Below are 24,363 nucleotides of genomic sequence, written 5' to 3'. Positions count from 1 at the left end.
TCATAGATAGATAGATAGATAGATAGATAGATAGATAGATAGATAGATAGATAGATAGATAGATAGATAGATAGATAGATAGATAGATAGATAGATAGATAGATAGATAGATAGATAGATAGATAGATAGATAGATAGATGGATGGATAGATGGATAGATGGATAGATGGATAGATGGATAGATAGATAGATAGATAGATAGATAGATAGATAGATAGATAGATAGATAGATAGATAAACTTTATTTAAACACGATAATAATTAAAGCTAAAAGCTTGTGGGGTCGTGTATTTAAATTTAACTTTGTCATATGAATGTTTTCACACAAAGACTCGTTTTAATACTGACAGAGGCAAAAGACAAGTCGGAAATGGCCTTTTGAGTGCTCCAAGAGTTAATATCCCATGGATTTAAGTCTGCAAAAGCATTCCAGGACAGTGATTGATTATTAGGTTTGAGTATTACGGAAGTGACTCAGTAATATATAATTGCATATATTCTTACCTCCGTCTACAGTAGCAAAAAACAGTGACCAAAAGAACCAGTAATAATGTCCCACATAATGAGGCGAAAGCCACCACGAGAATCAACATCATGTCATCTGTTCAAAAAGAAATGAATTCCGGCAGGTTCCGTCAAATGAGGTCACAGAGAAAAACGAACTGTGTGGCTCCTGATACGGAGTAATAATAATAATAATAATAATAATAATAATAATAATAATAATAATAATAATAATAATAACAATAAAGAAATTAAGCATGACGTTACGTCACACGGCAAACGGCAAAAATGAAACTTTTGGCGTCTGTCTTCAGCTGTCTATACAGCAGAGTGAAAATATTTGTATTTGCGGTAAATAGCAAGAGACATTTTCCTATTTTTGTTTGATTTATTTAAGGATTACAAGAAAAGAATAACAAATCAGATGCAATCTTTGCCGTTTGCCGTCTGCCGTAAACGTCATGCTTAACTTATGAAAAACATGACCAGTGTCCAAGTCGCGCAAGGGAGGGGGGAGGATGTTACGGAAGTGCGGCATTTTAGTAAGGCTTTGGGCGAGGACATCATAACTCGGCTCCTTTCTAAACAAACACGAATGAAGTGTATCTGCTATTTTCGTGATACAAAGCAACTTTACCTGAACCAACTCCAGGCACCTCGGTCGGTTCTCCGCCTTCTTCACAGCGGTCACCATAGAAATCTCGTGGACATCTGAATTAAAGAGACCAAAGGACTTTAAGATAGAGCGTAGTGAACCTGGGTTATTGAGTAAAAGGTTTTTTCCTTTCCTTCTTATAGGACATTAAACACGTACATATAATAAACGGAACATCGACCTCTAAAAAAATACTTTGATTTCTCTGTTTCAGCACTTTTCATTAGAAGTGAATTGTGAGGTTCCAGTGCGAGACTGAGAGTCGAAGTAGCCTATTTGTTACTTAACCTCTGCTAATAAAATGTTACAAAATGTTCAACAATTATTAAGACACTTCATATTGGAAAATCTCACTTGAACTGTTTTATTTGGAAAAAGGAAAAGCCATTACAGCTCTCTCTCTCTCTCTCTCTCTCTTCTTTTTCTCTATAACAATTCTAGCACGGAGACTCGCATGTATGCCTAAGGGTTGTATTTCCAACTGTTTAGGCCTCCACTCCAGGCGTGTTTTACACGCTTTTCACACCTACTAATTTTGTTCTCGGGTACTAGTATGTAAGTGTTATAATGAATATTAAATGTAGAAATGACATCTACTCGGAAAAAATACGAGTTCCAGATGGGATTTGAACCCATGACCCTCCGTGATCTAGCCGAACGCTCTAACCACGGAGCTGATGGAGACTTACAGTGTCAAATTAATGTCACACACAACTTATGTTATCTTACTTGCAAATGTTTCCAACTGTGGAGATAATACAAGTTCCTCCATTTTCACAATGATTAACAGGACATCCAACTGCAAAGAGGAAATTAGAGGAGAAAAGTAAGAATACTTGGCACTTCTTTTGTGATTCGCCGACCGTCTCTACTTTCCTAGCTAAATATGCAAAAGCTGCATAAAGTTTTCGAGAGTAGCACGAAAAAAATCTCTGCCGTGGTTAACGTCCCACACAACAGGTACAATTTGTTAAGTTTTGCACAAGGCGACTGTCAAATGTACCTAAATATCCAAGTGACGTGCAAAGCCATTATCTTCTTATTAAACCTTCTGTTTTAAGATTCCTTCGTTACTGTTACCGATGTGGTTTTCTCAAGTTCCCCAAGTGCCGTGCAAGAGAAGATCTATATTATTACACGACTAAGCTAGTTTAAAGGGCCAATAACTAAGATGAACCAATCAGATTGCTCCAATGCCGGTCCAATATTCTCTAAGTATTGGACCGGGCATCGTCCCGAATGACCCCGCAAGATCACTCTTAAAGATTTTCTAGTATTTTCGTGTAATAAATTTATTATAAGCCAAGCTACGGAACCGTACTGGGAAAATATCGGCCCTCGGTCTTTTTTGTAAACGGACCTGGCCGCGCTCGGTCCGTACTGTCAAGACCTCGATCGGGCCGATATGCTCTCAGTCCGGCCCTTGCATTTGGTTTAAAATAACGGAGAGAAAATACGTAGCACTCTCTCTCTCGCTAGTGAAACTTAAGGAAGAGCAAAGGGAAAGGACATTAGTTGCAAAAACATGGATAAAGCATCGTGAATTACTACAGCGGGGAGAGAATTTGAAAAACCACATATAACGATAACTCTTACCAAAGCAGTGTGTTCCATTTCCAAAGTAATTCCTTTCTTCTTTGCACGCGCATTTGAATGTGGGGCCTGGTAAGGGGGTGCAGGTGGCGTTCGGATGGCAGTTATCTGTTCCCGCCAAACAGTGGTTGCTCACTAAGGCAACAAAAAATAGCAAATATCATTAACATCCTGACAAATATCGATGGTTTACCGTTAATAAAGAAACTATCGCGATTTATTTCTCTTTTCCTGTGGTCCTTTACTTGCATCTTTTTTAAACACTGAAAAATTCATTTAAACAAACACGAACCCTATTGTAATTAATCGTCTTAGCCATTTCAGCACGCAGAAAAATTATTTGATTGACAAATATTACATACCGAAAAGAGAATTGAAGTTCGGACTTTTAATATTTTTTTACATAAGTTCTAGGCGAAAAGCAAAAACTGCTAATGAGAATTCATAATTTCCTCAAACATAAAAGATAACAAGGATACACAATAAAATACTCATAACTAATCTTTGTTTATTTACAATTTTTTTAATACTGTACCGTTACACGTGACTCCATTCCCAAAATAGCCTGACTTGCACGTGCACTGGAATCCTCCGGGTGTGTTGAGACACGCGACTCCAGGAGTAGAAATGCTGCAGTTGTGCAGGGAGGCATTTTTACATTCATCAATGTCTGTGAATAAAGAAGGAATGAAAAATAAATTCATACTCTACATCTTTATTAGAATTATCTAATAATATATATTTATCGAGAGTTCTGATTTTGTGAAGCTGTATGTCTGTCTTTCTGTCTTTTTATCTGTCTGCCTTTCTGCTTGTCTATCTGTCCATCTCTCTTTCTGTCTGCCTTTCTGTCTGTCTTTCTTTCTACCTGTCTGCCTTTTTATCTGTCTGCCTTTCTGCTTGTCTGTCTGTCTGTCTGTCTGTCTTTCTCTCTGTCTGTCTGTCTTGCTCTCTGTCTGTCGGATTATCTCTGCCCTGCATCCCTCGGTTAATTCTTTCTATATTTACAAAGGGAAGGGCGATTGGGTGTGTTGAATAAACACGTGACATAAACATTGACCTTATCAAAAATTTGGAAAATCACCGAATTTGTTAATTTATAAGCGTAAATAATAAAGACTTGATGTTCACCCTTCTCCGTTTGACATGGTCTTTTGGTCAAAAGAGTTAATAAAAAGTTAATTGCTAATTTATTTTACTCATCACCTTGGCATGTTTCTCCATTTCCTGTGAACCCTTGCTTACAAGAACATTCAAATGATCCCACATTGTTTTCACAATTGGCATTTTCATCACAGTCATTAGTGCTGGGGTCTTGACACTCGTCACGATCTACGCAAAGGGAAGGAAAAATTAAAAACTTTATGCGAATAATATACGGTACATATAGACTCTACTGACCGTGGGTGAGGTCCATATTTGACAATGATTCCACGAGCGCGCGTTAGATATGAGATAATATATAGCCAACGAGTTGGTTGTAATCTTCTCATATCCAATAAGCGCGAGTGGAATAATTGTTTCATTGAAAAGGACCCCAACCTATAGAAAACTACAATAAAAAAACTACGCGCACGCTTCCCATATTTGTAGAGCAAGGCATAATGGCTCATATACCATGAGGGTTAAGCACATGAAAACTCTTGAATTGCATTGTCCAATGACGCAGTTTTTAATAATGAGAAATATTAATCGAATATTCAGTTTTCATCAAGTTCTCTCCATCTTATTGCATTGCAAAATTTTCACTCTTCAGGAAACAAATGAAAATGTAAGTTTGTTTTCATCAATACTTTACTACGGGAACAGACATTTCGGAATTGGCTTGCATGAAAAGATGACACACTAACTGTGTTTCCTTATACAAAATAGCTTTAAGTTTCTTACCCGCAACAACAACAGAAGATGGATCAACTTGCAAATCCCCCAGGAGCGATCCATTCTGGGAGTTAGTGACGCTCTGATTAAAGATCTTATTCGCAGTTGGTAACACGGTTTCATTAGCAGTTTGTTGAAAATTGATCACAAAATCAGCAATAACACTGCCTGATCTGTAAATAAAGGAAACGTAAATAAATAAGACGCATTAACTGATTGACTATAACCGCGAAATTAGTATAGGTAATCCTATCAATGCGTGTGCAGTTAAGGATTTGTAGCACGAGTGAGTTTTGAACATTCTGTCAAAATTGCACGATCCTCCAGGGGAGAGCAATTTGAAACAATTTCCAAATATTACGACTGAGTGAGAAAATCCTTAACTGCTTAAGCTTGCATACTCGCATTTATCGTACGACTGAGAAAACGAACCAGCGCTCGTTAATTTGCAGTGCAGTGCAAATTAAAAATCATCTATTAATTGGCCTGCTCTCAGCCAATCACAATGAAATAATTTTCCCAGTCATACATACATACATACAAACTTTATTGAAGCTCGCTAAGTGGGCTTTTCAGTTCAATTTCAGCTACCCATTCGTATAATGAATGCGAAAATAACACGTTCAGTGTAACGTTGCGTCTTTCAAAAGTTTACATTAAAATAATTCGAGGAAAGTGGGACAGTTTCAACCACTCGGAACGCTGGCCTTGTTAGATTTTGCCTTCTGACATGATCAAATTCAGGGAGAAGGCAAGACAATACAGAGAGACACACACGAACAAAAAAAGACAACGAGATTTCAAATCGTTCAGCAAGCGATTTTCAACTTCACCGGGTACTAACAATCACAAACATTTGCTGCTTGTAATAATTTACAACATCAGCAGCTTATTTAGCTGTCTCCAATTCTAAGTTGTTGTCAATATTTTTGTAAACGGAAACGCGAACTTTTTCAATATAAAACGAGATACTATAAACAACACAACCTGATCACGGCGCGATTTTGCCAATCAAAATACTCTAGTATACATAAAACCTATGGCAAATAAAAGACATTGCGGTAAATAAAGACAGTCATTGCGTATTCGTCGGTACCTAAATCCTTGGACTTCGCATCCTTGGTATATTGACGCCAGTTCTGAATTCTCGTAGACGGCGTCCACCTGCAAAGGAAAGAGATTATTATTATTTAACCCTTTATGCCCCAAGAAAGCCAATTGGCACACAACGTCATAACTTTGTGAATATTTCATCAATTTCAATGAATTTTTGCCACAAGAATTGTCTTGCAAAAATTTGCTCATTGAAGTCATAAAATTGTGACCCCCTCCTATCTAGCATATGGTTGACCACCCACACAATTTTCCAATTTCATTTTTGAGATGTACATGGGATGCAAGACGTACTGCACATTATGCTGTGCACTAAGAGCTGCAAAATAAGGTATAGTTCAGGGCTATACCTAAGACAATAGAAGGTTGGCACATTTTTGGAAGTTTTCATTTTTGCGTTTTAAACTTATTTCTCTCAAAATGACAACATCCCTCATAGCTGCTAATGTCATTTTCTAACTAAGGTGACTGGTAGCTTTCAAATGGTATATTATACATAGGCAGGGAACCTGTGTTTGTTGATTTGGGAAAAACGGTTGTTCGCCTTGGAGCTTAAAGGGGTTACAGTTGAACCTCTCCACAACGACCACCTTAAGGATAGAGGAATGTGGCCGCTGTAGAGAGGTGGCCGTTACGGGAAGGTAGAAGGGTCATAGGACACCTGTTCTTTTTCGGAGCTGTTTATTCCTCTTCTCAAAAAGCTTGTTTTAGCACATGAACTGCACGTAATCGACTGTATTTAAAAGTTACTGTTGTTGTTGTTGTTGTTGTTGTTGTTGTTATCATCATTCTGCTTGTCGATGTTAAAGGACGTGGTGGTGGGGGGCATTTTATAGGAAGGCCTGGAAGAGATTTAACTAATAGCTGGTAATTGGTCAAAACGTTGACAGTCAACTGAGACTGAATTGACTGAGATCATAGCTGAGATACCAGGGGCTGGAAATTTACCTGATAGCGGAGATTCCACCTCTTCCCCCCCCCCCCCTCCCCCTTTCCCGGCCGATTCCACCGCCCCGGCCACATCCTTAATATCGGGCTCACTAGCATTTCTTACCGCAGAAATAACTTTGTTAGCCATTTCTTTATATTCAGGAGATTTCTCGTCCGCCAGTTCTGGAGTGTAGGTCGAATAGTTTCCCCCAGTTACTTTGATTGATCCCTCGTACGCATCGACGGCTGCAACAATACAAGATTAAAACACTTGTCACACACAGGGCATGCGCACTAAGCAACAGGTCAAAGTTAAAAGGACAAGGAGATTGTGCTACAGTTGTGGTGAAAACAGTGCTGACATTATGACTAAGTCTTGATTCGCGCACGAAACAAAACGAACGAGGCCGCTATCTAATCGGGAAAAGGTCACATTGTAGGGGCCTTGATTTCGTTTTTGCGAAACGCAAAGAATTGTGGTAGCGTAAGATCAGAGGCGCAAGGAATTGTGGTTATGCACGACTGGCAGAATCAAGACGCGCAGTCTGATCTTGTGCTCTCTCTCTCTTGCATCGTTGGTCGCAGTGTACGACGGTGAGTGACAGTTTTCTTCTGTGTATATTGCTATTTTTGACGCTTCTTTTATCGTTCCCGTACTCCTTTATAAATTATTCTTTGTAAACTTAGTCTTTTCTGTATTAGGCAGCTCTCTACTAAGATGCGCTGTTTTCCATGTACTCTCTTCGATCGATGAAAATAAAGATGAAGGCAAATCGGGAGCAACAGGAACATCAGTCCAGAATATCCAACACAACACTCTTGTGGAGTCTCATCTAATACTAACAGAAGTCATTTGGAAAATTATAGAAACGAAGAAGATAATGTAGGTCAAAGGCGCCCGCCGTGATAGAGAATCAAGTCAGTTCAAAATTTTATCGTTAGCTTACCTTAAGTGTTAAAGCCCTCAAAACCACAAATATAGAAGTAAACCAGTTGTAAAATGTAATGAAGCAATGAAAAATGCAATGAAGCTTAGTGCTGCTGAGTGCTGTAATGCGAGAAGTTAAATAAACCAGTTTGTTACTGTTACAGACGATCAGCAGTTCTGTATGGGAACAACTCTGCTCTGCATTGACACTCCTCACATCCTCCTTCCCTTCGGCAGCATTTTGTACCATTTAGGTAAACTAGTATATACCATCATTTAGCCAAGCCTAAAAGCGGAGTTCCTGGTTACAAAAGGTTACCTGGTTACAATAGGCTGACTGGAAAGCGTCTCGCACACTTTTCCAATTTGACATCATAATCTTGAGCATAACAAATTCCCAGCAGCCATTTTATGCGGCTTCAGTGTCATAATTTAATGATTGGCGTTTCGAAGTGAAGGTCACGAAAGTGCCCATCTGAGATTTACACACATTTTTAACCCCGACCACGGAAATTTAGGATTATCAATAAACATTGGCGATATCTTTGGTTCAACACATCTATGAAAGACAAGTGGGAAGGTTCCATCAGATCACATACGAAAAGTATTTCTCACGACTTTGTATCTCTAAAAGGTACCTCAATCCTATCCGTCATTGCCAGAAACGTCCCTTCTGCCCCGGAACTAAAACTCGCCCCCTAGCTCTAGCACTTATGCTATGTAATCACAAATCCTAACTATTTCCCGAAGGGCACTCCCAGAAAAATCGGGTGAAGGAGTGCAGCCCCCTTCCCAAAACCCTTACACTATTTAAGACCAAAATCTGAGATTTTCCCTAGCCGGTATATGAAGCGACTAAAACTCTAGTACCCTATTTGAGACCAGACTCTTATATCAATACCCTGTTTCAGACCTGCCTTATAACTACAGTCAAATCTCCCGTAAGCGGACACCCCCTGAACCAAGGGTAAATGTCCGCTTACGGAAGGTGTCCGCTTACCGGAGGGTGTTATATTATTGTATCATCCATCACAGGGATGTTGGATGTTGCTTTTCTATTACACGTACATAAATTTAACACCGATACTATGAGTCAATAATAAAAGACTTGCCGCTAAATATATGTAAGCAGTAACATACTCAATCGCCAATTTTTTGGAGGTGAACAGAACAGAAGAAGTACATAATGTATGTCCACTTGCATGATTGTCATTTTCTAACGCAACGTGTCCTTATGTGGGTAAAAAAGAAACTATCAATCAGTGTCTGCTTTTGTGGTTCCCTGATCTTAAGGTCTCTTAAGATATCCGACGCGCTGAGTAGAGCATTTGAAAGTTCCTCGGTACCATGGCAGTTGGCGAACTCCGAAACAGAGGAGCAGGATATGGCTTGGAATATTTGCTTTGCGAGTTCATATTTCAAGGAGGCAAGTTTTCGTGCGACCGGCTCAAAGAAAAGTTAAAAAAGGAAAACTTTGATGTACTGTAATGAAAAAAATAATTGCTTATTGGAAGGTTCCCTTCATATGCACTGTACTGTTCAGACTCGAACACTGCTTTGATCTAGGTCAGTATGTGATTAAACCATTAAAACCGAACCTATTTCTCGATATTGTTCACTGTCCGCTTACAGGAGGCTATTTTAGACCCTGCGGAACCCAAATAGATGTCCGTGTCCGCTTAGGAGAGGTGTCTGCTTACGGGAAGTTAAAAGTGTAGTGTTGGAGAGGAGAAATCGACGGGACCGCAGTTTGTTGTCCGCTAATAAGAGGTGTCCGCTTACGGGAGGTGTCCGTTAGTGGAGGTCCGACTGTAGTTCCCAAGTGCAGACTGATGTTAAAGGCATTGTGAAGGGCTTTTGTTGATGGTCTTATCAATAATAAGGGAAAAGTAGCATACCCAATTCAAGACTAGAGTGCAAAAACAATACCCTATTTGAGAACAAAATGTAGCCAAAATCGATACCCTATTTCTGACCAAAACGGCTAAAAAACCATACTCTTTGCGACCACACATATCTATGTAGCCCATATAAGGGAGAGCCTCCGCGGGTGAAAAGCATCTAAATCATCATTTTAGGTACTCACCTTTACATTCGTTGCTGCTTTGCTTTTCAAACTTTCCTGGAGGACATCTACACACGTGATCGCCAACCAAGTCTTCACAAACTTGATCAGGTCGGCACGGAGATGACGCACACTCGTTGCCAACTGAAACTAACATTTATAGACAGTTATTCATTGTGTTAGAGCGATTTTCACCTGACAGTCAAAAGAAATTAGGACTTTGTTTGTTTTTTGCGTTACAACGTCACCCAAGGCTTTTTCGATTTCCGAAAATAAAACCCACCGCAAGATTTTAGATCATACCTAATGTGTGAAGCTACAGTAAGCTCATTGACAATTCATCAAGCTCAAGCAAAAAAATCATGACCAGGATGGTGTTTGGACGTGTGAACTTAATAAACCATTTGCATGATGGCGTCATTTGACCACAACTCCCAGAATCCTTCTTTTTCTCTGTTTCTTATGCTAATTAGGGCAATTGTCATTTAAACCCCACTGGGAATTCAAAATTGAAATTATAATAAAGAGAAAACGAAATGAATTCTGGTAGTTGTAGTCAAATGACGACAACGTGCAAAACTGCCATTGACATCGACTTTGTTCTTCCGTTTCCTCCTTAGTTTTAGTTTCGATTGAGATGTATCAAACACGAAACACCGTGTTTGACCACATTTCTAAACACCAAGAAGTTCGTCAAAAATACTTTGCTGCGCGTCCTATTTTCAACCTTCTTCTCGGTGTTTGGAAATGTGGTCAAACATGGTCTTTCGTGTTTGATATCTTACTTAAAAACCGCTCTATATCATTCATATCTTTCGAATGCCTCGCAGAACACCAAGAATAAAGCTATAAATGTTACACGCCACATCATTAAAAGTACAAAGCCTTCGAACGACACAAAAAATCTTCATAGAGGTAAAAGGGTTCAATAACAAAGTGTTAAATAAAAAACGTACAAGGAATCCAAGCTATTTCATGATTAAATAATACCCAAAGTTATTTTCAAATTCACGTTAGGCACAAAAGATAACAAAGACAAAAGATCCACAATCAGAAAAACCTTAATCATAAAAGCAAAACAAAAAAGAAAATCGGCTACATCCGGTATCAGTCCTTCCACAAAATAAAAAGTAGCTCCCCCACCCTCCCTCAAAAAAAGAACCTACTTAACTGCACCAAAATAATTCGTCGTACAAAAAAAAAAAAAAAACACACAAAAACACTAAGCCAACTAACCAACAGAGGAGGAGGCAGCTATTAATGTCTGGCTTCTTGAAGGTTTCAATATTAGAGAAATCACTGCCGACGATGAAACCAGCACAGACCTCTCAGAAGACAAAGCAGGTGTACTTTGATCTATTGTCAGACTTGAGCTCACTCTCACAGATGGCGAACTGCTTATCTCTGGGCTTGAAACAGCAACTGATGACGAAATCACTGCCGACGATGAAACCAGCACAGACCTCTCAGAAGACAAAGCAGGTGTACTTTCATCCATTGTCAGACTTGAGCTCACTCTCACAGATGGCGAACTGCTTATCTCTGGGCTTGAAACAGCGACTGATGACGAAATCACTGCCGACGATGAAACCAGCACAGACCTCTCAGAAGACAAAGCAGGTGTACTTTGATCTATTGTCAGACTTGAGCTCACTCTCACAGATGGCGAACTGCTTATCTCTGGGCTTGAAACAGCGACTGATGACGAAATCACTGCCGACGATGAAACCAGCACAGACCTCTCAGAAGACAAAGCAGGTGTACTTTGATCTATTGTCAGACTTGAGCTCACTCTCACAGATGGCGAACTGCTTATCTCTGGGCTTGAAACAGCAACTGATGACGAAATCACTGCCGACGCTGAAACCAGCCCAGACCTCTCAGAAGACAAAGCAGGTGTACTTTCATCTATTGTCAGACTTGAGCTCACTCTCACAGATGGCGAACTGCTTATCTCTGGGCTTGAAACAGCAACTGATGACGAAATCACTGCCGACGATGAAACCAGCACAGACCTCTCAGAAGACAAAGCAGGTGTACTTTGATCTATTGTCAGACTTGAGCTCACTCTCACAGATGGCGAACTGCTTGTCTCTGGGCTTGAAACAGCAACTGATGACGAAATCACTGCCGACGATGAAACCAGCACAGACCTCCCAGAAGACAAAGCAGGTGTACTTTGATCTATTGTCAGACTTGAGCTCACTCTCACAGATGGCGAACTGCTTATCTCTGGGCTTGAAACAGCAACTGATGACGAAATCACTGCCGACGATGAAACCAGCACAGACCTCTCAGAAGACAAAGCAGGTGTACTTTGATCTATTGTCAGACTTGAGCTCACTCTCACAGATGGCGAACTGCTTATCTCTGGGCTTGAAACAACAACTGATGACGAAATCACTGCCGACGATGAAACCAGCACAGACCTCTCAGAAGACAAAGCAGGTGTACTTTGATCTATTGTTAGACTTGAGCTCACTCTCACAGATGGCGAACTGCTTATCTCTGGACTTGAAACAGCAACTGATGACGAAATCACTGCCGACGATGAAACCAGCACAGACCTCTCAGAAGACAAAGCAGGTGTACTTTGATCTATTCTCAGACTTGAGCTCACTCTCACAGATGGCGAACTCCTTATCTCTGGGCTTGAAACAGCAACTGATGACGAAATCACTGCCGACGATGAAACCAGCACAGACCTCTCAGAAGACAAAGCAGGTGTACTTTGATCTATTCTCAGACTTGAGCTTACTCTTACAGATAGGGAACTGCTTATCTCTGGGCTTGAAACAGCAACTGATGACGAAATCACTGCCGATGATGAAACTAGCACAGACCTCTCAGAAGACAAAGCAGGTGTACTTTGATCTATTGTCAGACTTGAGCTCACTCTCACAGATGGCGAACTGCTTATCTCTGGGCTTGAAACAGCAACTGATGACGAAATCACTGCCGACGATGAAACCAGCACAGACCTCTCAGAAGAAAAAGCAGGTGTACTTTGATCTATTATCAGACTTGAGCTCACTCTCACAGATGGCGAACTGCTTATCTCTGGGCTTGAAACAGCAACTGATGACGAAATCACTGCCGACGATGAAACCAGCACAGACCTCTCAGAAGACAAAGCAGGTGTACTTTGATCTATTGTCAGACTTGAGCTCACTCTCACAGATGGCGAACTGCTTATCTCTGGGCTTGAAACAGCAACTGATGACGAAATCACTCCCGACGATGAAACCAGCACAGACCTCTCAGAAGACAAAGCAGGTGTACTTTGATCTATTGTCAGACTTGAGCTCACTCTCACAGATGGCGAACTGCTTAGCTCTGGGCTTGAAACAGCAACTGATGACGAAATCACTGCCGACGATGAAACCAGCACAGACCTCTCAGAAGACAAAGCAGTTGTACTTTGATCTATTCTATGACTTGAGCTCACTCTCACAGATGGCGAACTGCTTATCTCTGGGCTTGAAACAGCAACTGATGACGAAATCACTGCCGACGATGAAACCAGCACAGACCTCTCAGAAGACAAAGCAGTTGTACTTTGATCTATTCTATGACTTGAGCTCACTCTCACAGATGGCGAACTGCTTATCTCTGGGCTTGAAACAGCAACTGATGACGAAATCACTGCCGACGGTGAAACCAGCACAGACCTCTCAGAAGACAAAGCAGGTGTACTTTGATCTATTGTCAGACTTGAGCTCACTCTCACAGATGGCGAACTGCTTATCTCTGGGCTTGAAACAGCAACTGATGACGAAATCACTGCCGATGATGAAACCAGCACAGACCTCTCAGAAGACAAAGCAGGTGTACTTTGATCTATTGTCAGACTTGAGCTCACTCTCACAGATGGGGAACTCCCTATCTCTGGGCTTGAAACAGCAACTGATGACGAAATCACTGCCGCCGATGAAACCAGCACAGACCTCTCAGAAGACAAAGCAGGTGTACTTTGATCTATTGTCAGACTTGAGCTCACTCTCACAGATGGCGAACTGCTTATCTCTGGGCTTGAAACAGCAACTGATGACGAAATCACTGCCGACGATGAAACCAGCACAGACCTCTCAGAAGACAAAGCAGGTGTACTTTCATCTATTGTCAGACTTGAGCTCACTCTCACAGATGGCGAACTGCTTATCTCTGGGCTTGAAACAGCAACTGATGACGAAATCACTGCCGACGATGAAACCAGCACAGACCTCTCAGAAGACAAATCAGGTGTACTTTGATCTATTGTCAGACTTGAGCTCACTCTCACAGATGGCGAACTGCTTATCTCTGGGCTTGAAACAGCAACTGATGACGAAATCACTGCCGACGGTGAAACCAGCACAGACCTCTCAGAAGACAAAGCAGGTGTACTTTGATCTATTCTCAGACTTGAACTTACTCTTACAGATAGCGAACTGCTTATCTCTGGGCTTGAAACAGCAACTGATGACGAAATCACTGCCGATGATGAAACTAGCACAGACCTCTCAGAAGACAAAGCAGGTGTACTTTCATCTATTGTCAGACTTGAGCTCACTCTCACAGATGGGGAACTCCCTATCTCTGGGCTTGAAACAGCAACTGATGACGAAATCACTGCCGACGATGAAACCAGCACAGACCTCTCAGAAGACAAAGCAGGTGTACTTTGATCTATTGTCAGACTTGAGCTCACTCTCACAGATGGCGAACTGCTTATCTCTGGGCTTGAAACAGCAACTGATGACGAAATCACTGCCGACGATGAAACCAGCACAGACCTCTCAGAAGACAAAGCAGGTGTACTTTGATCTATTGTCAGACTTGAGCTCACTCTCACAGATGGCGAACTGCTTATCTCTGGGCTTGAAACAGCAACTGATGACGAAATCACTGCCGACGATGAAACCAGCACAGACCTCTCAGAAGACAAAGCAGGTGTACTTTGATCTATTGTCAGACTTGAGCTCACTCTCACAGATGGCGAACTGCTTATCTCTGGGCTTGAAACAGCAACTGATGACGAAATCACTGCCGACGATGAAACCAGCACAGACCTCTCCGAAGACAAAGCAGGTGTACTTTGATCTATTGTCAGACTTGAGCTCACTCTCACAGATGGCGAACTGCTTATCTCTGGGCTTGAAACAGCAACTGATGACGAAATCACTGCCGACGCTGAAACCAGCCCAGACCTCTCAGAAGACAAAGCAGGTGTACTTTCATCTATTGTCAGACTTGAGCTCACTCTCACAGATGGCGAACTGCTTATCTCTGGGCTTGAAACAGCAACTGATGACGAAATCACTGCCGACGATGAAACCAGCACAGACCTCTCAGAAGACAAAGCAGGTGTACTTTGATCTATTGTCAGACTTGAGCTCACTCTCACAGATGGCGAACTGCTTGTCTCTGGGCTTGAAACAGCAACTGATGACGAAATCACTGCCGACGATGAAACCAGCACAGACCTCCCAGAAGACAAAGCAGGTGTACTTTGATCTATTGTCAGACTTGAGCTCACTCTCACAGATGGCGAACTGCTTATCTCTGGGCTTGAAACAGCAACTGATGACGAAATCACTGCCGACGATGAAACCAGCACAGACCTCTCAGAAGACAAAGCAGGTGTACTTTGATCTATTGTCAGACTTGAGCTCACTCTCACAGATGGCGAACTGCTTATCTCTGGGCTTGAAACAACAACTGATGACGAAATCACTGCCGACGATGAAACCAGCACAGACCTCTCAGAAGACAAAGCAGGTGTACTTTGATCTATTGTTAGACTTGAGCTCACTCTCACAGATGGCGAACTGCTTATCTCTGGACTTGAAACAGCAACTGATGACGAAATCACTGCCGACGATGAAACCAGCACAGACCTCTCAGAAGACAAAGCAGGTGTACTTTGATCTATTCTCAGACTTGAGCTCACTCTCACAGATGGCGAACTCCTTATCTCTGGGCTTGAAACAGCAACTGATGACGAAATCACTGCCGACGATGAAACCAGCACAGACCTCTCAGAAGACAAAGCAGGTGTACTTTGATCTATTCTCAGACTTGAGCTTACTCTTACAGATAGGGAACTGCTTATCTCTGGGCTTGAAACAGCAACTGATGACGAAATCACTGCCGATGATGAAACTAGCACAGACCTCTCAGAAGACAAAGCAGGTGTACTTTGATCTATATTCAGACTTGAGCTCACTCTCACAGATGGCGAACTGCTTATCTCTGGGCTTGAAACAGCAACTGATGACGAAATCACTGCCGACGATGAAACCAGCACAGACCTCTCAGAAGAAAAAGCAGGTGTACTTTGATCTATTATCAGACTTGAGCTCACTCTCACAGATGGCGAACTGCTTATCTCTGGGCTTGAAACAGCAACTGATGACGAAATCACTGCCGACGATGAAACCAGCACAGACCTCTCAGAAGACAAAGCAGGTGTACTTTGATCTATTGTCAGACTTGAGCTCACTCTCACAGATGGCGAACTGCTTATCTCTGGGCTTGAAACAGCAACTGATGACGAAATCACTGCCGACGATGAAACCAGCACAGACCTCTCAGAAGACAAAGCAGGTGTACTTTGATCTATTGTCAGACTTGAGCTCACTCTCACAGATGGCGAACTGCTTAGCTCTGGGCTTGAAACAGCAACTGATGACGAAATCACTGCCGACGATGAAACCAGCACAGACCTCTCAGAAGACAAAGCAGTTGTACTTTGATCTATTCTATGACTTGAGCTCACTCTCACAGATGGCGAACTGCTTATCTCTGGGCTTGAAACAGCAACTGATGACGAAATCACTGCCGACGATGAAACCAGCACAGACCTCTCAGAAGACAAAGCAGTTGTACTTTGATCTATTCTATGACTTGAGCTCACTCTCACAGATGGCGAACTGCTTATCTCTGGGCTTGAAACAGCAACTGATGACGAAATCACTGCCGACGGTGAAACCAGCACAGACCTCTCAGAAGACAAAGCAGGTGTACTTTGATCTATTGTCAGACTTGAGCTCACTCTCACAGATGGCGAACTGCTTATCTCTGGGCTTGAAACAGCAACTGATGACGAAATCACTGCCGATGATGAAACCAGCACAGACCTCTCAGAAGACAAAGCAGGTGTACTTTGATCTATTGTCAGACTTGAGCTCACTCTCACAGATGGGGAACTCCCTATCTCTGGGCTTGAAACAGCAACTGATGACGAAATCACTGCCGCCGATGAAACCAGCACAGACCTCTCAGAAGACAAAGCAGGTGTACTTTGATCTATTGTCAGACTTGAGCTCACTCTCACAGATGGCGAACTGCTTATCTCTGGGCTTGAAACAGCAACTGATGACGAAATCACTGCCGACGATGAAACCAGCACAGACCTCTCAGAAGACAAAGCAGGTGTACTTTCATCTATTGTCAGACTTGAGCTCACTCTCACAGATGGCGAACTGCTTATCTCTGGGCTTGAAACAGCAACTGATGACGAAATCACTGCCGACGATGAAACCAGCACAGACCTCTCAGAAGACAAATCAGGTGTACTTTGATCTATTGTCAGACTTGAGCTCACTCTCACAGATGGCGAACTGCTTATCTCTGGGCTTGAAACAGCAACTGATGACGAAATCACTGCCGACGGTGAAACCAGCACAGACCTCTCAGAAGACAAAGCAGGTGTACTTTGATCTATTCTCAGACTTGAACTTACTCTTACAGATAGCGAACTGCTTATCTCTGGGCTTGAAACAGCAACTGATGACGAAATCACTGCCGATGATGAAACTAGCACAGACCTCTCAGAAGACAAAGCAGGTGTACTTTCATCTATTGTCAGACTTGAGCTCACTCTCACAGATGGGGAACTCCCTATCTCTGGGCTTGAAACAGCAACTGATGACGAAATCACTGCCGACGATGAAACCAGCACAGACCTCTCAGAAGACAAAGCAGGTGTACTTTGATCTATTGTCAGACTTGAGCTCACTCTCACAGATGGCGAACTGCTTATCTCTGGGCTTGAAACAGCAACTGATGACGAAATCACTGCCGACGATGAAACCAGCACAGACCTCTCAGAAGACAAAGCAGGTGTACTTTGATCTATTGTCAGACTTGAGCTCACTCTCACAGATGGCGAACTGCTTATCTCTGGGCTTGAAACAGCAACTGATGACGAAATCACTGCCGACGATGAAACCAGCACAGACCTCTCAGAAGACAAAGCAGGTGTACTTTGATCTATTGTCAGACTTGAGCTCACTCTCACAGATGGCGAACTGCTTATCTCTGGGCTTGAAACAGCAACTGATGACGAAATCACTGCCGAAGATGAAACCAGCACAGACCTCTCAGAAGACAAAGCAGGTGTACTTTGATCTATTGTCAGACTTGAGCTCACTCTCACAGATGGCGAACTGCTTATCTCTGGGCTTGAAACAGCAACTGATGACGAAATCACTGCCGACGATGAAACCAGCACAGACCTCTCCGAAGACAAAGCAGGTGTACTTTGATCTATTGTCAGACTTGAGCTCACTCTCACAGATGGCGAACTGCTTATCTCTGGGCTTGAAACAGCAACTGATGACGAAATCACTGCCGACGATGAAACCAGCACAGACCTCTCAGAAGACAAAGCAGGTGTACTTTGATCTATTGTCAGACTTGAGCTCACTCTCACAGATGGCGAACTGCTTATCTCTGGGCTTGAAACAGCAACTGATGACGAAATCACTGCCGACGATGAAACCAGCACAGACCTCTCAGAAGACAAAGCAGGTGTACTTTGATCTATTGTCAGACTGGAGCTCACTCTCACAGATGGCGAACTGCTTATCTCTGGGCTTGAAACAGCAACTGATGACGAAATCACTGCCGACGATGAAACCAGCACAGACCTCTCAGAAGACAAAGCAGGTGTACTTTGATCTATTGTCAGACTTGAGCTCACTCTCACAGATGGCGAACTGCTTATCTCTGGGCTTGAAACAGCAACTGATGACGAAATCACTGCCGACGATGAAACCAGCACAGACCTCTCAGAAGACAAAGCAGGTGTACTTTGATCTATTGTCAGACTTGAGCTCACTCTCACAGATGGCGAACTACTTATCTCTGGGCTTGAAACAGCAACTGATGACGAAATCACTGCCGACGATGAAACCAGCACAGACCTCTCAGAAGACAAAGCAGGTGTACTTTCATCTATTCTATGACTTGAGCTCACTCTCACAGATGGCGAACTGCTTATCTCTGGGCTTGAAACAGCAACTGATGACGAAATCACTGCCGACGATGAAACCAGCACAGACCTCTCAGAAGACAAAGCAGGTGTACTTTGATCTATTGTCAGACTTGAGCTCACTCTCACAGATGGCGAACTACTTATCTCTGGGCTTGAAACAGCAACTGATGACGAAATCACTGCCGACGATGAAACCAGCACAGACCTCTCAGAAGACAAAGCAGGTGTACTTTGATCTATTGTCAGACTTGAGCTCACTCTCACAGATGGCGAACTACTTATCTCTGGGCTTGAAACAGCAACTGATGACGAAATCACTGCCGACGATGAAACCAGCACAGACCTCTCAGAAGACAAAGCAGGTGTACTTTGATCTATTGTCAGACTTGAGCTCACTCTCACAGATGGCGAACTACTTATCTCTGGGCTTGAAACAGCAACTGATGACGAAATCACTGCCGACGATGAAACCAGCACAGACCTCTCCGAAGACAAAGCAGGTGTACTTTGATCTATTGTCAGACTTGAGCTCACTCTCACAGATGGCGAACTACTTATCTCTGGGCTTGAAACAGCAACTGATGACGAAATCACTGCCGACGATGAAACCAGCACAGACCTCTCAGAAGACAAAGCAGGTGTACTTTCATCTATTCTATGACTTGAGCTCACTCTCACAGATGGCGAACTGCTTATCTCTGGGCTTGAAACAGCAACTGATGACGAAATCACTGCCGACGATGAAACCAGCACAGACCTCTCAGAAGACAAAGCAGGTGTACTTTGATCTATTGTCAGACTTGAGCTCACTCTCACAGATGGCGAACTGCTTCTCTCTGGGCTTGAAACAGCAACTGATGACGAAATCACTGCCGACGATGAAACCAGCACAGACCTCTCAGAAGACAAAGCAGGTGTACTTTGATCTATTGTCAGACTTGAGCTCACTCTCACAGATGGCGAACTGCTTATCTCTGGGCTTGAAACAGCAACTGATGACGAAATCACTGCCGACGATGAAACCAGCACAGACCTCTCAGAAGACAAAGCAGGTGTACTTTGATCTATTGTCAGACTTGAGCTCACTCTCACAGATGGCGAACTGCTTATCTCTGGGCTTGAAACAGCAACTGATGACGAAATCACTGCCGACGATGAAACCAGCACAGACCTCTCAGGAGACAAAGCAGGTGTACTTTGATCTATTGTCAGACTTGAGCTCACTCTCACAGATGGCGAACTGCTTATCTCTGGGCTTGAAACAGCAACTGATGACGAAATCACTGCCGACGATGAAACCAGCACAGACCTCTCCGAAGACAAAGCAGGTGTACTTTGATCTATTGTCAGACTTGAGCTCACTCTCACAGATGGCGAACTGCTTATCTCTGGGCTTGAAACAGCAACTGATGACGAAATCACTGCCGACGATGAAACCAGCACAGACCTCTCAGAAGACAAAGCAGGTGTACTTTGATCTATTGTCAGACTTGAGCTCACTCTCACAGATGGCGAACTGCTTATCTCTGGGCTTCGAACAGCAACTGATGACGAAATCACTGCCGACGATGAAACCAGCACAGACCTCTCAGAAGACAAAGCAGGTGTACTTTGATCTATTGTCAGACTTGAGCTCACTCTCACAGATGGCGAACTGCTTATCTCTGGGCTTGAAACAGCAACTGATGACGAAATCACTGCCGACGATGAAACCAGCACAGACCTCTCAGAAGACAAAGCAGGTGTACTTTGATCTATTGTCAGACTTGAGCTCACTCTCACAGATGGCGAACTGCTTATCTCTGGGCTTGAAACAGCAACTGATGACGAAATCACTGCCGACGATGAAACCAGCACAGACCTCTCAGAAGACAAAGCAGGTGTACTTTGATCTATTGTCAGACTTGAGCTCACTCTCACAGATGGCGAACTGCTTATCTCTGGGCTTGAAACAGCAACTGATGACGAAATCACTGCCGACGATGAAACCAGCACAGACCTCTCAGGAGACAAAGCAGGTGTACTTTGATCTATTGTCAGACTTGAGCTCACTCTCACAGATGGCGAACTGCTTATCTCTGGGCTTGAAACAGCAACTGATGACGAAATCACTGCCGACGATGAAACCAGCACAGACCTCTCAGAAGACAAAGCAGGTGTACTTTGATCTATTGTCAGACTTGAGCTCATTCTCACAGATGGCAAACTGCTTATCTCTGGGCTTGAAACAGCAACTGATGACGAAATCACTGCCGACGATGAAACCAGCACAGACCTCTCAGAAGACAAAGCAGGTGTACTTTGATCTATTGTCAGACTTGAGCTCACTCTCACAGATGGCGAACTGCTTATCTCTGGGCTTGAAACAGCAACTGATGACGAAATCACTGCCGACGATGAAACCAGCACAGACCTCTCAGAAGACAAAGCAGGTGTACTTTGATCTATTGTCAGACTTGAGCTCACTCTCACAGATGGCGAACTGCTTATCTCTGGGCTTGAAACAGCAACTGATGACGAAATCACTGCCGACGATGAAACCAGCACAGACCTCTCCGAAGACAAAGCAGGTGTACTTTGATCTATTGTCAGACTTGAGCTCACTCTCACAGATGGCGAACTGCTTATCTCTGGGCTTGAAACAGCAACTGATGACGAAATCACTGCCGACGATGAAACCAGCACAGACCTCTCCGAAGACAAAACAGGTGTACTTTGATCTATTGTCAGACTTGAGCTCACTCTCACAGATGGCGAACTGCTTATCTCTGGGCTTGAAACAGCAACTGATGACGAAATCACTGCCGACGATGAAACCAGCACAGACCTCTCAGAAGACAAAGCAGGTGTACTTTGATCTATTGTCAGACTTGAGCTCACTCTCACAGATGGCGAACTGCTTATCTCTGGGCTTGAAACAGCAACTGATGACGAAATCACTGCCGACGATGAAACCAGCACAGACCTCTCAGAAGACAAAGCAGGTGTACTTTGATCTATTGTCAGACTTGAGCTCACTCTCACAGATGGCGAACTGCTTATCTCTGGGCTTGAAACAGCAACTGATGACGAAATCACTGCCGACGATGAAACCAGCACAGACCTCTCAGAAGACAAAGCAGGTGTACTTTGATCTATTGTCAGACTTGAGCTCACTCTCACAGATGGCGAACTGCTTATCTCTGGGCTTGAAACAGCAACTGATGACGAAATCACTGCCGACGATGAAACCAGCACAGACCTCTCAGAAGACAAAGCAGGTGTACTTTGATCTATTGTCAGACTTGAGCTCATTCTCACAGATGGCGAACTGCTTATCTCTGGGCTTGAAACAGCAACTGATGACGAAATCACTGCCGAAGATGAAACCAGCACAGACCTCTCAGAAGACAAAGCAGGTGTACTTTGATCTATTGTCAGACTTGAGCTCACTCTCACAGATGGCGAACTGCTTATCTCTGGGCTTGAAACAGCAACTGATGACGAAATCACTGCCGACGATGAAACCAGCACAGACCTCTCAGAAGACAAAGCAGGTGTACTTTGATCTATTGTCAGACTTGAGCTCACTCTCACAGATGGCGAACTGCTTATCTCTGGGCTTGAAACAGCAACTGATGACGAAATCACTGCCGACGATGAAACCAGCACAGACCTCTCAGAAGACAAAGCAGGTGTACTTTGATCTATTGTCAGACTTGAGCTCACTCTCACAGATGGCGAACTGCTTATCTCTGGGCTTGAAACAGCAACTGATGACGAAATCACTGCCGAAGATGAAACCAGCACAGACCTCTCAGAAGACAAAGCAGGTGTACTTTGATCTATTGTCAGACTTGAGCTCACTCTCACAGATGGCGAACTGCTTATCTCTGGGCTTGAAACAGCAACTGATGACGAAATCACTGCCGACGATGAAACCAGCACAGACCTCTCCGAAGACAAAGCAGGTGTACTTTGATCTATTGTCAGACTTGAGCTCATTCTCACAGATGGCGAACTGCTTATCTCTGGGCTTGAAACAGCAACTGATGACGAAATCACTGCCGACGATGAAACCAGCACAGACCTCTCAGAAGACAAAGCAGGTGTACTTTGATCTATTGTCAGACTTGAGCTCACTCTCACAGATGGCGAACTGCTTATCTCTGGGCTTGAAACAGCAACTGATGACGAAATCACTGCCGACGATGAAACCAGCACAGACCTCTCCGAAGACAAAGCAGGTGTACTTTGATCTATTGTCAGACTTGAGCTCACTCTCACAGATGGCGAACTGCTTATCTCTGGGCTTGAAACAGCAACTGATGATGAAATCACTGCCGACGATGAAACCAGCACAGACCTCTCCGAAGACAAAGCAGGTGTACTTTCATCTATTGTCAGACTTGAGCTCACTCTCACAGATGGCGAACTGCTTATCTCTGGGCTTGAAACAGCAACTGATGACGAAATCACTGCCGACGATGAAACCAGCACAGACCTCTCAGAAGACAAAGCAGGTGTACTTTGATCTATTGTCAGACTTGAGCTCACTCTCACAGATGGCGAACTGCTTATCTCTGGGCTTGAAACAGCAACTGATGACGAAATCACTGCCGACGATGAAACCAGCACAGACCTCTCAGAAGACAAAGCAGGTGTACTTTGATCTATTGTCAGACTTGAGCTCACTCTCACAGATGGCGAACTGCTTATCTCTGGGCTTGAAACAGCAACTGATGACGAAATCACTGCCGACGATGAAACCAGCACAGACCTCTCCGAAGACAAAGCAGGTGTACTTTGATCTATTGTCAGACTTGAGCTCACTCTCACAGATGGCGAACTGCTTATCTCTGGGCTTGAAACAGCAACTGATGACGAAATCACTGCCGACGATGAAACCAGCACAGACCTCTCAGAAGACAAAGCAGGTGTACTTTGATCTATTGTCAGACTTGAGCTCACTCTCACAGATGGCGAACTGCTTATCTCTGGGCTTGAAACAGCAACTGATGACGAAATCACTGCCGACGATGAAACCAGCACAGACCTCTCAGAAGACAAAGCAGGTGTACTTTGATCTATTGTCAGACTTGAGCTCACTCTCACAGATGGCGAACTGCTTATCTCTGGGCTTGAAACAGCAACTGATGACGAAATCACTGCCGACGATGAAACCAGCACAGACCTCTCCGAAGACAAAGCAGGTGTACTTTGATCTATTGTCAGACTTGAGCTCACTCTCACAGATGGCGAACTGCTTATCTCTGGGCTTGAAACAGCAACTGATGACGAAATCACTGCCGACGATGAAACCAGCACAGACCTCTCAGAAGACAAAGCAGGTGTACTTTGATCTATTGTCAGACTTGAGCTCACTCTCACAGATGGCGAACTGCTTATCTCTGGGCTTGAAACAGCAACTGATGACGAAATCACTGCCGACGATG

The 24,363-nt window shown here is 43.4% G+C and overlaps 1 protein-coding gene across 1 annotated transcript in view; it reads right to left on the bottom strand.

The window, feature by feature from the left end:
• Nucleotides 1-24,363, bottom strand: part of LOC145487952 (uncharacterized) — a 53,920-nt gene that overhangs the window by 2,742 nt on the left and 26,815 nt on the right. The window contains exons 2-12 of the mRNA XM_081466720.1: nt 10,903-11,103; nt 9,688-9,816; nt 6,798-6,919; nt 5,727-5,794; nt 4,640-4,803; nt 3,959-4,084; nt 3,288-3,422; nt 2,756-2,887; nt 1,889-1,958; nt 1,142-1,215; nt 505-601 (exon numbers count right to left, since the gene is read on the bottom strand). Of these exons, the coding sequence (XP_081322846.1) occupies nt 505-601; nt 1,142-1,215; nt 1,889-1,958; nt 2,756-2,887; nt 3,288-3,422; nt 3,959-4,084; nt 4,640-4,803; nt 5,727-5,794; nt 6,798-6,919; nt 9,688-9,816; nt 10,903-11,103 (1,318 nt within the window). The remainder of the gene's footprint in view (nt 1-504; nt 602-1,141; nt 1,216-1,888; nt 1,959-2,755; nt 2,888-3,287; nt 3,423-3,958; nt 4,085-4,639; nt 4,804-5,726; nt 5,795-6,797; nt 6,920-9,687; nt 9,817-10,902; nt 11,104-24,363) is intronic.

This window comes from Orbicella franksi, chromosome 5 (genome assembly GCF_964199315.1).
Source record: "Orbicella franksi chromosome 5, jaOrbFran1.1, whole genome shotgun sequence".
Taxonomy (NCBI): domain Eukaryota; kingdom Metazoa; phylum Cnidaria; class Anthozoa; order Scleractinia; family Merulinidae; genus Orbicella; species Orbicella franksi.
Note: the sequence above shows the minus strand (reverse complement) of the source record. Positions and strands in the feature narration are given on the sequence as shown.